The 14,084-nt window shown below is 39.0% G+C and overlaps 1 protein-coding gene across 5 annotated transcripts in view; it reads left to right on the top strand.

Annotated features, from left to right (window-relative positions):
- The window catches only part of birc6 (baculoviral IAP repeat containing 6), a 100,955-nt gene that overhangs the window by 65,355 nt on the left and 21,516 nt on the right, over window positions 1-14,084 (top strand). For all 5 annotated transcript variants that reach the window (XM_061087666.1, XM_061087669.1, XM_061087668.1 and 2 more), the window contains exons 65-66: window positions 8,982-9,204; window positions 11,400-11,545. In XM_061087666.1, the coding sequence (XP_060943649.1) occupies window positions 8,982-9,204; window positions 11,400-11,545 (369 nt within the window). The remainder of the gene's footprint in view (window positions 1-8,981; window positions 9,205-11,399; window positions 11,546-14,084) is intronic.

Genomic DNA, 14,084 nt, shown 5'->3' with positions numbered 1-14,084 from the left:
GCAATGAAGGAGAAGGAGCATGAGAATTAGAGAGAGAGGGAGAGATTCAGGGAGGGAGAAGGAAGAGGGAGGGGGAAATGACATCGCTCCCGCTCACTGTTGTCTCCTCCTCTCCCGCTGCTGTGCAGCCTCGTTGAGCAGGCACACACATATGCACACACATATGCACACATCTGTACTGCTGCCGTCTACTTAACACAAAAATACCAAAAATAAATGCTAAAAGGGAGGTGAATTAAGCCGTACTGCTCTGAGTTCAGTTGCTGTTATTCTGACAAACCTGTGGAGATGGGAAGAATGGATGAGGCAAGTGCAACAATAGGAGGTGGCGGGGGAAATAAACGATGGGTGAGGCTGGGTGGAGGACAAAGAGTGAGGCAGTAGGGGGTCTTTGCATTCAATTTAATATTTCAAATCCTCTGATATGAAGGCACAAAGCCCATAGAGCCTTCTTTGCCACTCTTTTTCCTTTCTAACTTACCCTCACACTTCAGGTACCCTTTTACCCCACTAATTAGACCTACTGTAATACCCTTGGCTTCTGGCTTCTCCGTTTTTTAAAATATACATCATTACCTACATAAATGCCAATTTTAGTTACGTATGGTTAGCTTCTCCCAGCTCCAAAGCACCATGCTGAATTTTTTTAGGTTAATAAATGTGGAAAACGGCATTCCCTTCCACTTCCATTGGTCAGTGCAGTTCGACTGCAGTTATAAGTGTATGTCAACAGGCTTCTGACCCAGTCAGCTCATTTCTTCGAGCGTTATGACTCACTCTTACTCCTCTCTCTTCCTCCTTAACTCACATTTTCTAAATCCTGTGTTTTTATTCCTTATCAGGTGGCTGCACATGTCCTCTGTGGGCCATAAACACAGCGTAATACTTTGTATGTGCATACTAAAAACATTTTTTAACAGGGTGACTCCTGCTGGACATGTGTCACAATTATATATATTTAGATTTTCTAAGAGCTCAATAAACTGGCCTTAGAATGCACATTGTCTCAAACAGGTTAATAATAGATAAAACAGATGAGATTATAAGGTGAGCAAGTAAAACCATGTGTTGATGCTTAAACCAATGGATACTTTAATGCCCTTTATGTTGTCCTATTCCTGCCTTTTTTGTGTGTCATAGCAGACAATCAGTCATGATGAACATAGCAGGATATAACAAAAAAAATTATATTTTAAAAAACCTTTCTTTAGATATTTTCACATAACTTGTTTTCTGTGCTCCTGTACTTATCATGTCTGTATGGGTGACCCACTGCTCTTCTACTATAACAGTATAGTGATGCCACACTGATATGCTCACACTCAAAAGTGGAAAAGCCCTTTTATCACTATATGATCACTATTATGAACAATCTTTTGTCATAAAACTTTTTGGGTTGATTTTCTCATAAGCTGTATAGCTGCCATTCATCCATCCAAAACCAGTAAATGTTGTCATAATTAAACTAGTTAGCAAAACTTAGTTTGACATTACAGTTATAAACAAAGGGTCTACTTTGAACAGCAGCAGAGTCACATCACAGACAAACAGAGTTTTATCACATGAAGATAAATTACACTTCAGTAAATATTAGACAATTGATGCAGGATTTGTATTTGACCAGGTCGGTAACCAAGATGGGATGGTAATGATTTACTTAAAGCTTTTAAGTTTGTATAGTATCAGGCCAATATTCCAGTGTTTCTGCTAAGATTTTGTGTGTTTTTGTCCAATTTTAATATGTATAAATATATGTCTCATAAACTCTGGAGCGAGTCAAACAAACACAATGTAAGCTTCAGTAAATTCAGGTCCTAATAATAGGGCGGCTGTGGCTGAGGGGTAGAGTGGTCGTCCTCCAACCTGAAGGTCGGGGGTTCGACCCCCAGTCTGAACCATCTGCATGCCGAAGTGTCCTTGGGCAAGATACTGAACCCTAAATAGCCCCCCATAGAATAACAAAGTGCTGCAAGTAGATGCACTGTATGAATGTGTGTGTGAATGGGTGAATGTGAAACTGTACTGTAAAGCGCTTTGAGTGGTCTTCATCAGACTAGAAAAGCGCTATATAAATACAAATCCATTTACCATTTAATAACTTCTGATTAGTGTTGGTTTTTATTATTAAAGTGTAAAGAAAGTGCAGGTCAGCCGGAGTGTGAAGGGATCACACAGAGACAGGAGACTCAGACACTGTACAAACCAACTGCTGCTTCTGCTCTGATCCTGACACAGCAGAACTAATTGTTTATCATGGTGGTCCGTTGTGCAAAGCCTGTATTCACACTTTTTGTCACCACTGTTCGACAATTACCAGCTCATTCACCGCCTCTCTTCTCTCATCTCTACTTTATTGTCTGTGTGAGTGGGGGCGGGGCCAGCCCAAGGCCTGTGAGCTACCACACTAATAGCATAAAGTTTAAAGGATTCATTGCAGCTGGTTAACATCTCTCATCTTGAGTCCACCATGGAAATACATGACCCTTCTCTCCAAAAAAACAGTACTCAGTGCTCACCTCAAGTTTGCCACAAAGCAATTCTCCACAGTTCTACTGGAAGAGTATATTTCATTTGCTGATGAAACTAAGCAATAATAATATTAAAACTACTTCCCAAAGGAGGGAGCAACACATTGGGGGGGATGGGAGGAAAACAGTGACTTCTTTTTCAGAGTAGACTTCTAATATAGTAAAATAATTATTACTTCTGTCTTTTTAATTCTTTCTTTGTCAGTTTTCAGTCAACAAATGATTTGCAAATGGGCAAAATTAGTTATGTTTTGGAATTTTCAAATAGGATAGAGTGACTTTTTTCCTTGTTTGTTTTGCTTGTTTCTGAGAGTTTGAGTTTTCTTGCTCATTCTAACCCAGTTAAGATGTCCACACTGTGTGGCAAACTAAAACTTAGGTGCTTGAGTAGCTTGGTTTACAAAAAGATTCTTTGTGTAGACAAATGCAGTCAGCATTCCGTCTGTCCTTTGAAACAGCATAGAGCTTCAGGCCACTTTTTTCTGGTTGTTCCACATAGTCTTGCTTTGATGCACATTATCTACAGTGTCCACTGAGGCAGACTGTGTTGGCAGAGACATGTCAGAGTCTTACTATTTCAGCAACTCTCTCCTCTGTTCCATTGCCCTAAAGGGGTCAAGAAGACCTGACATTGTCTAGCCACGAGCTTGAGTCAGAGTATTAGCCACCCACTCGGTGTGACCCGCATGCTCAATGGCTTCTTCCCCTGGGAAGGCAACAGATATCTGCCGCTTGTGGGAGCCACCAGCCCACTCGCCAGCTCTTCTTCTCACCCATGAGTTGAGGCTCTGTTGTAAGTCATTTAATGCTTCATAGCTTCTTTTCTTTCTTTTTTTGGAGCATTGCAGTAAACCAGTGGGTGTGTGCAGCATGTGGGTTTAAAGAAGACCAATGACTGTCATATCCTGTAGTCTCAGTGGGTTTGTTATTGCAGCGCAGTGTTGTATATGTTATAACCAAGTAATTAATAAACTGCTACAATGATCACAACAAAATCCACTAGCGTGTAATGAATATAGTACAATCTGTGTAATAGGCTGTTCTCTTAAAGCAGCATTCATCACTTTTCAGAGCAGTGCACAGGCATAACGAATTCCCCACTGGGAACTATGAATGATTGTACATAATTTCATAGAAATCTATACAATAGTTGACATTTTTTAGTCTGGACCAAAGGTTTGTAGGTTTGACATTAAGAGTGATCACTTTCATGGTCTCTGTAGTCATTTGATTTGTTGTTTTAATGAAAACATTCATTATAGGGTATTTAATGTGATCACAATTTGAACTGAACTTTAATTTGTTGCCCCACTCGTAAAAGCTTGTGTAAGCAGCATTGTATCAGTTTCGTCAGTCTTCTTGGATGATTACGGCAGTGCTTTAGGAAACGTTGAGATGCTTTATGAATAAATGTACATCATTGATGAATGTAGGGCGGGTTCTCTGGTGTTTGATCGTACACCCACACACACACACATTTGCAGCACCAGCCAATCAAGGGCAATTATCAAGTGTTCATTCTGCGAGCTTCTATGCACAGCTACCCTCATTATAAACAGGCCATTGTCCCTAGAGCTGAATTATGAGCTGCTTTGAAATGTTAAGTGTCATTACCCTTGGAGGCAGAGAAGCTTTATCTGACATGGGGTGTTTGTATCTATTAAGTTGAAGGAATTTCTGAGGTATTTTGGGTTATTGAAGCATTAGCATTTCGGCAGCAGGGATTGTGCCCCCCATCACGACATTCAAATATCTAAAATTAGCTGTTTTTGTCCCTCAAATATGGATATGAATACTGCATGTTTTCACATCGCAATTTTCAGCACTTCTTAGCCCAATAGTGGCACTGTGTTAATAATTAAAGAGCAAAGAGGTGTCCATTTCTAAACAAGTTTCCCTTTCAAAACCATCTTTGTTCTTTTTGTGTATGCCCCCTCCCTAGGGCTGCTCAATTATGGGAAAAATCATAATCACGATTATTTTGGACAAAAACGAAGTCACGATTATTCAAACGATTATTAATGTGCCCTTATTTTGTTTAATGACTAACCGGAAGTACCGTCACTTCCGGTTCCGGTAAACACCGATCACAGCTGCGTGTCTTATTCCTCCGTGAAACCATGCAGGATATCGGTGCCTGGTTATTCAAACCCTTAATGATGGCAACATTCTCCATAAAACACTTTGTAACTGAGAACTTTGAAATTTCCTCTCATTATTAAATGTCCCCATCTGCCCCCCCCCCACTACAAGCACAGAGAGAGAGAGAGAGAAAAAGAGGGGTGGGGGGGGGGCTATGAGGACCATCATCATTTACCCCCGAACCCCGACATTGAACGGGTTCCATACAACAACAAGCGGAGAATCGCGAGCTGACCCGCGCGGGTCCGGTGAGAACAGCCGGGCGGCAGCGCGCTGTAGAGTGGATGCTCCGCGGCGCGGCCGCTACACTGTGTGGTGCTGCTGCTCGTCGGATTCGAAGAGTCAATCAGACGGGGCTGCCCTCTCTCTGCCATTTTCCACTCGCGCTGTTTTTTAAATACCTCCGGTCACCACGCACACAACTCGCCTCCTTCACTTCACCGCTGCTTGAGAGTGAGTGCCGGTCAGCGGGGCAGCATTGAATGCTTTAGGGGAGGGACTGAATTGCGCATGCGAGTCTCTTTAGAAAAAAATGCCAAATAATCGTTTCAACTCGATTATAGTAGTTTGGAGATCATTTGACACAATAATCGTTATCACGATTATATTTCGATTAATTGAGCAGCCCTACCCCTCCCTAATTCTATACCCCCAGTAAAATACCAAACGTCAGTCTGTCAGCTGTAATTGCAGGAATCTTCTTATTTCACAAGGAATTGGAGGGCAGAGTAGGTGTTTTAATTAGATGAAAAGTAAGGCAGGAGACACAAGTGGACAATAAGGGGTTGGGGGTTAATTAGAATTTCTCAGTTTGGCATTTGATAACAGTGCAGAATTGTCTCTGGTTGATAATAACTGTTATTTCCTGGTTTTGACCAAGCCGTATCGCACATTAGATGTTTTTATTAAGGTAGAGTTGAGAAAGGATGTTTAGAATAGTGAAAACATTTATATTCTTCTCTTCATTCTTTATTACACACAGAAATGACATTGACAAGATTAAACCCTGCATTGTTGATATTTAATGGTGCTCCTACTTTTTACAGATGCTGCTTATCAAATACATCGCATTATGTATTTGTGTATTACAGTAATCATAGTCAAAACTACAATACTACAAACTAAACAATAGATTGTCTTGTTGTCATCGGCGTACTGCAGTTGTATTTGTAGGAAAAGGTAAACAGCCTTACTTTGATCTATGATATTTCAGATACTTCTCCGATGGTTTAAAATCAGTTGTCGCTAAGAAATGTCCTTTTATTCATGAAAAGATCAGCTGCTTTGAAATGAAGGAAAAGTGTCAGAACGTGTAAAGAATTCCAACTGCCTGAGTAGATGGCTCAGCTTGTTTAAGATTTGGATAGCTCTTTACTGATCCAATATTCAATAGTTGTCCATGTTTGCTCAGGCGGTAGTTCTGGTCAGGTTCTATTAACTTTCACAAATGAGATGCATTAACAGTTGTGAAAAGTTAGCCCTGAAGTGACAAAAGAAAGTTCAATTTCTGTTTGTCTAGTGGTGCCTCTTCATAGTTTGATTCTTATTTTTTAAATCATATTATTTCTGTTTGTGTCTAATGTATTGATTTTGTTTTCCAAAAGATGGTTATTAACTTGATAAACAGATGGTTCTTCCCATGACTCTCAGCAGCATCAACAGCTGACTGGACAGGAAGTGGAAGCTCCTAGAAATGAGTTCACCGAGATTAACCTTAATTTTTTCAAATAATTTGTTTGTTTTTGACTTGGTTCAAAGAATGAAGACAACATTTACACTTACCTTTTTAATTGCTAAGTCAGTACCTCCTAAGTTTTCTACACATTTTTGGGTACCAAATGTAAATGTTGGTTCTGTGTTCTTCAATATTGGTACAGCTGAGCCATAGTTCGTTATATTCCCTAGATCGTGCTAACAGCCTAGCAAGCACCTCTGATAACACTCTTGTAACAGCCTGCTGATTTTGAACCTGCTACTCAGCTCCATCTGTGGACTAGTTGTAGTGGAAGTTTACAGTAAGTTTTGTGTGCATCTGTAGAAGCTAAAGCTTGATCTTCAACTTTGACCGTGATGTAAGTGATTTTGTATGTGTTTCTGGATGATTCACAATGTGATTTTAGATGCAATTACCTGGTACGTTGTTTCAGTGAGGCAATTGCTTTGAAACTAGGTCAGGCTACATGGGCGAACTGGGAGACATTAGAGTCCAACAGTAGCACCTCTATTTCGAACTGCCCTTACACATGCCACGCTAACTCATCGCAGGCACTCACATTCAGGTCTACAGGCCTTTGTTAACTATTAATCAGCCCAAGCCTCCAACATGGTTATCACAGCACCAATCTCTGTATGCCCCCCAGAAGGCCCTAAATCACAACGATAGGAGTCTTTGCTGTTCGTAGCACTGCAATGACTTCAGGTCAGCACTACCAAGATTGTCATAACTGTGATGGATTTCTTGCCTCTTTGGGATGCTGCTCTTCCTATGGCTGAGAACAGGATCTGATTTTTTTATACTGCTGGCTCTGCACCACTGTTCTGTCCTCCAATTAGGGGGTGGAGTTTCTGGGATTTCATGGAAGTTATATTTATAACGCTGCGTAGAATTATTTTTAGTTGTAAAAGTTACATGCTTTTCACAACTGCATTTGTATTATGAGGTACATTTTTTATGATGATAGATAATCTATAGATATCTATCCAAAAAGCAAATGTATCAAGCTCACTTTCATGGAAACATGACTGTTTGGTGTCATTGCTACAATCATTGTTAAAAACATAACAAAATTTAAAGTACAAATGTTCTAGTATATTTTCTTCAAACCTTCAAAGTTTTTAACATAGAATGCTTATGTCCTTCACATGTTATGCTAATGAAATAATTTGTAATGGCCAAATTGGATTAAAGGACGATTACATGCTGCATGAAAATAAAAACCCAAGTGCAGTTTGCCAATGATGCTCAGTATTGTACTTCTCTTTCTCCCCCTATTATTATCCCATTATTTAAAAAGGCATGTGTTCTACTCCCTCTTTTTAATTATTTTCTCTTTCACTCAAGACTGCTTGGAATTTAGTACCCACAGTGGAAAGAAAAACAAGTCTGACATTGGCACAGAGCAGGAGGAGGCATTCTGATGAGTTATGAGTGTAGTATCTTGAATGGATGGGGATTAAATGCTAGATGCCATCCAGAAACACTGGTTACAGGATCTGAGAGCAGATTAATGCCTCGGAAGGTCAGTGTTGTGCAAATGGAGGGAGAAGTAGTAGGGAGCTGGGAATTTCAATATAAATGTAAAATAGTCTGGGGGCCACAAACAAGAGCTGTTCTGTTTATTTTGAAGCTGACACTTCAGGGCAAGCACATGGATGTACAAGTACTTCCACTCACACTAAACAACCCTGTTCTCAGAAAATGGTGCGTCTTACACACTCAGCCTGTTGATAATTATTTCACAGTTTCAACACACCCATGTATCTGATTGGCTTCTGTACAAGTGCTGGTTGAGACAAACCATGGCAAAAAAGTATTATTATATAAATTATATAAACACTGAGTCTTTGATAACATCTAGTTTTTCAATTTTTTTGGTCATGATTTGTTACACTTGTTTCTAAACCTCTCCCAGTACTGCTGTTTATAACTATGGCATGGCTACATTTGGTTAGTAAAGATTTACTGCAAAACATTAGCATGTCATCATCATTGTATCTCCAAAACACTACTCAATATTCCTCACTACTAAATGCTTATTTCTGTACCTAATGATAATTTCAGAGTTCAAAGAGTTCATTTAAAAATATAATTCACTCATTAAGATTTTTTTTGAATAGTTATCGTTCTGTAAAACTTAAATTAGATTTTCTAATATGTTTGTCTCTGTATTCCTTACTATGCTTTGAGTTTACATCCTCATAAATGGTCAACAAAGATCAAAACTGAGATGATATGACCAGTGTCCTGTGTCACAGCTGCTCACCCTTGATATTGTACTAGGATGTTGCTATTTCACAATAACTTAAAACTTGATTAAATCCAGAACTGTAGTCTCAACCAATACTGAATGTGTAGGTCCAATGATGGTACAGATTTTGATATACTATTCGGGTGTATGTGTGTGTGAAAGAGAGAGGAATATATTAATGCCTCACCTTTTGAACAGCTGAAAATCTAGTGTTTACTGACGTAAGGCGCAAAAAACAATGTAAGGCAGGTGCAAATGTAATCATGGGTGTAAACATGTTCTTTAATGGTTCCTCTGTGCTCTTAGCTTCTTACACTTAAGTATTTTTCTTTTCTCTCTGCAGTTTTGGATATGGCACGCCATGTGCCTTTATATCGGGCACTACTGGAGCTGCTGAGAGCCATTTCCACCTGCACAGCCCTGGTCCCTCTGCTGCTGCCTCTGTCTGGGGACCCGGGGTATGACGATGAGGAGGAAGATGAAGAGCATTCTGAGGGACAGACATCTGTTGGGATGCTGCTGGCCAAGATGAAGACATGCGTGGACACGTATACCAATCGCCTCAGGTAAGATTGAGCAAATTCAATTAACTTAATGGAACTTAATGTAATGTGTTTGCTCAGGTTTTTACATTTTAAAGATGGACCACAAATGTCACAGAGTACATCAAGGTGAATAGTGACGCATTCATTTAATCATCATATTTGCTAAAGCTTACTTCATACATGACAAGTAATGTTTTATTCAACACTTTGATTCAGCCATAATCTTACCAATCTTTAAATTCGCCCCAGTATCATTCACGGCCCTCCTCTCTGCAATACTGATGAAGTGGGAATCTTAACATCTTTAGCCCTGTTCACACTTTGCTTTGAAATCCACCCTGAATGAAGGGAATGTGCCCCAAGAGGCATTGAACATCGAGGAGGCATTGATATTCAGTCACTTAGCTGCTTTGAGGTGGTCAGGGACACGTCGAGAATGTGTTGTGTTCTATTATGGAAGAAAATACTTCTCAGTCTCAGCATTAAATATCATTATGCTGGGGGAGGAGCATTTCTTTTGCTTAGCGTAAAGTACTGAACCTGATACACACAGTCAAACTAACAATTGGATATACATCCTAGGAGATGAGGCTACAACATCTTCAGATAAGTGAGCTCATCTCCCTCACTCACAGCCCCTGTAAGCTTCTGGTCAACATACTATTCTCCGTTTTATGTGTACGTATACATCCTGCATACATACATGTCCAAGTGCCTTTTTTATGAGTGATGAATCTGATGGTATTTATAGAACATGCCCATCCTGAATGTTGCAGCAGCCATCGTGTGGCAACATGGTTCAATTAAGGTTCCACAGGAGGTAAAGATAATAGTTCCCTGATAAATCAGTGAGACAACAGTGGATTACTGAGGGTGTACACAGTCCAGTCAACATTTAACATCACAGCAAGCTTTAAACTTAAAGTATGATAAGCTCTTCATGTCTGCACCTATTTTGCTGCTTTGTTAAGAGATGAACAATGATCATCTCTGTTAACAGGGTTGATAAGAAATGTATAATCTAAATTTGTACTTCTGTCAATGATTTGTAGAACACATCAATTCCTCTTTTAATTTACAAGGTTATGATGTGCCTTATAGTAACAGTAATTCATCTTATACCAGGTTGTGGTATCACTTAATTAGGAGTGGGCAGAATAGATAAAGCAGGAAAAAGTATTTGATTAGTATATGATATATTTACATATTTTATCACGGTATCATTGTCACAGTAAATGTCCTTGGAAAATTTCTACAGAAACTATTGATAGATAAAATAACGAGATATAAATGCTAGCTTTTCATCAATACATTAAAAAATATAGGAGTGCATGACTGATGTATACCGTTGCATATAGAGACGCTGTATGAATGTATGGGTGAATGTGGCTTGTACTGTAAAGCGCTTTGAGTGGCCAAAAATACTGGAAAAGTGTCAAATAAATACAGAGCCTTACAGAGTAACGGTAAGAATTAAAGAACAGATCATCCTCCTTAAAATAAGTGCAGCAATCAGTCAAACTCAATTTGTCCACACCTATATGATCTTGACAAGATGTATAATCAGACAGACTGTAAGCTCAGGCTTTAAGCCTGTAGAATGTTTACCATGTTTAAAGCATGCTTGAGCATCTATGCATGCTAACAGCTGCTAATTTGAAACAAACGCATGGCTGACCCGTATTGGAATGTCATTATTTTTAATCATAAAATAAATAATAAGGCTCTGAAACCTTGATAATAGAAACATTCTTGATCTAACTTCAATTGAAAAGTGCTTGCTTAGTTCAGCACTTGAAAATATTGGGGGGGAAATTTGGTTCACAGTTATGAAACCTTTAGACAAGCTGATAAAATGATGCAAATGTTACTTCAATTGAGGTCTAGGTGGCATTTGAATCATTGTTATATTGCAGGTAATGGTCTTAATAGTACATTCAGCAGGACAGAGCAAAATAAAATAACGAAACCCTCCCCAGAGTTGCTCGAGAGAAATCATTGCCTTGGACAAAATCCCCTTAGAAAACAAAAAAATTATGTTTCAGAATAAGACCATTAATCAAAAATATTCTTCATCAAATTGATTCAGTAATAGTAATAGGCTACACTGTCTTTTGGAAGCATAATGACAAAAGAATAAACCTAACCTTTTACACAATAAATATATTTCTAAAATTGAAGTTGTCGTGACTGGATGAATATTCCTTGTATTTTAGGTCAAAGAAAGATAAAAGTAAAGGTGTGATGAAGACCGATAGCTCAGATCCAGAGCCAGAGGGCTTGTCTCTGCTGGTACCTGACATCCAGAGGACAGCTGAGATCGTCTACATCGCTACTACCAGCCTGCGGCAGGCCAACCAGGGTATGTATGCAACATACACTTTTTGTTTTATTGTCAAACACTTTAGCAGCTGATGTCACATTCTATTAGTGGTGGGGAAAAAAAATCGATTCTGTTCAATATCGCGATATTTTGCGCCCGCGATTATATCTGTACTGTAGCACAAAGTATTGCAATATTTTTTTTTTTTTTTAATACTTTATTTACAATTATATATGTAACAGCCCCTGGCTGGCAAAGCATGACAAGGATAGTTTCAGAGTTTAAAAGATACCTAGTGTGACTGCGGAAAGGTTGTTCTCCACTGCAGGAGTTATAGTAACGGCCCAGAGGAGCACTTTAACATCTGAGCAGGTTGACCAACTCCTTTTTCTGAACAAAAATGCCAATATTCCCAAATGAATTTAACATTTTGGGTCATGCCCTTGCAGCCAACTGGACTGGACTCTAGTAGTATACATTTGTTTATTTTTCTCAATTTGATTGAAGCTCTAGGTTACTCTTATTTATATGATTATTCTCAGGTTTATGTTACTCTATTATGTCTGCTTGATGTTACTGTATTGCATTTAAATAATTGTAAGTTATGTGCTGGGAGCTCAGCGTTCATGTGAGAGGTCTTCTATTCAGAAAATAATTACAAAGGTCCTGTGTCCTGAATGTTCAAGGACAAAGTTTTTGCACTACCCTTTCTTAGTTTTTGCACTTCAGTTAATGTGTTGAAGACAATGTTGTTCACAGAATTTAATGTGACATTTGAAGTGAGTTGAGCAGTCTTATTTTCCTCATTTTTTGTAATGCCTTTGAATAATATGGGGGACATGAATCGCAATATATCGCAGAATCGAATCGCAATACTTGCAGTATCGCAATATATCGCAGAATCGCAATACTATTGAATCGTGGCCCAAATATCGCAATACTATTGAATCGTCACATTTTTGCCAATTCCCACCCCTACATTCTATATCTGTTTTATTCAAATCCCAGTTTGAAGAGTCTTGGTTTGCAGCAGTACGCAGTTATATCAGTACATTTAAACTTATATCCCACCAAAACCCAGTTTCATAGAAAATGTGTTTGATTAATGTGAATCCATAACCTGCGTAAAAAAACAATTCTTTATCATATTTTATTATCTGCTCTTACTTAAGAGCCTTTGTTGGCGGATATCCAGAATTGTTCAGCTTTATCTGAATTATTTCACCGGGTCACACCTTTCTCCCTCTTTCTCTCTCCATTTTTCCCTCACACCTTCATCTGTTGTCTGTGTCCTGCCCTCTTGGTACAGGGACATGGAAATGGGTCTCTAAGTTTAGCTTACCAAAACGTCTGAAATCCCTCAGCTGTGAATGACTAAACAATTCAATCAAGAATGCTATTGGCCTGTTTTTAAAAGTTCAACTTGACCTTACAGTCGAAAGCTTCAGGTCAAACTCAGCCTTCGGTACTGCCTGAAACGTGTTGTAAAGTGACACTGTGACTCTGGAAGTCAGTGATGGACTGTGCACTGCTGATGTCCCATTTCTAAAACTGTTCCCAGTCCTTGGCATCTTTTCTGAGGCTCTCCTTAGCCCTGTGAAGAGGAAGGACGGCCTCTTCAAGTTGTATCACAAGATTCGGACGTTGAAAAATTGTTAAGGCCAAAGTACAAATGTCTCGACTTGTTTTTGTACGTAGAGATTTAGAGAAAGAAAAGACTTTCTTCTTACTAGCCATTAGTCACCTTAAGCAAGTAGCACCGTCAATGTCCTCCACATAATGAATCATTACACCTCCCCTAATATCTTGCCTACATAGTACACAGTATTAATTATCCCCCACCCAACCATTTCCTCCAGCTCCTTTCGGAGGATTTTTATGCTCGGTCCACATAAACGGTCGTCTTAGTGATCACTTAGGTGGAGAACTGGCCATTACATGTGGTGGAAATGTGCATGTGGGTTAGGGGATACGGATAAAGATCACTGTCATGTCACTTCTCATAGAGAAATCCATATAACGAAGGCCTCGGGAATCACATATCATACAGAATTGTACAGTGCGGAGCTTGCAACATTAGGGCCTTGACAGATGTATAATCATTCATTAGTACAGAGGCTTTAAGAAACATCTCTGAGAGGAGCTATGATCCAATAGGAGCTGGACAGTATTGATTGAGGAGAAGTATTCCTCTGAAGTATCGATACACTTGTCCTAACAGAACAGGCTAAATCAATGATGATATCAGCAGATGTGCTCTTATTTATTCATCATTACTTCTTACACTCTTGAGGTGGAATTAAAGATATATTGTTTGAATTGGCATTTATGGTAATTACATAGAAGTAAATTATTGATCTTTGAAACAGATGAGAACTGCAACTTTTAGTAGACTTTTATTTCAATCTACAATATGTTTTTCCTGTTATATCAATGTTGAGAGATGCTCTCAGAGACTTCCTTGCCGAATCCATATTTTGATACAAATGTTATGCAATATATGACTCTAACTTTCTCCACAACTTTAGAAATAATTACAACTTGCATCCTAAGGAACTTTCAATGAGATTGTTTTCAA

This window comes from Limanda limanda, chromosome 15 (assembly GCF_963576545.1).
Source record: "Limanda limanda chromosome 15, fLimLim1.1, whole genome shotgun sequence".
In the NCBI taxonomy this organism is placed as follows: Eukaryota; Metazoa; Chordata; class Actinopteri; order Pleuronectiformes; family Pleuronectidae; genus Limanda; species Limanda limanda.
The sequence above is the reverse complement of the archived record's forward strand: the minus strand, read 5'-3'. Positions and strand labels throughout refer to the sequence as shown.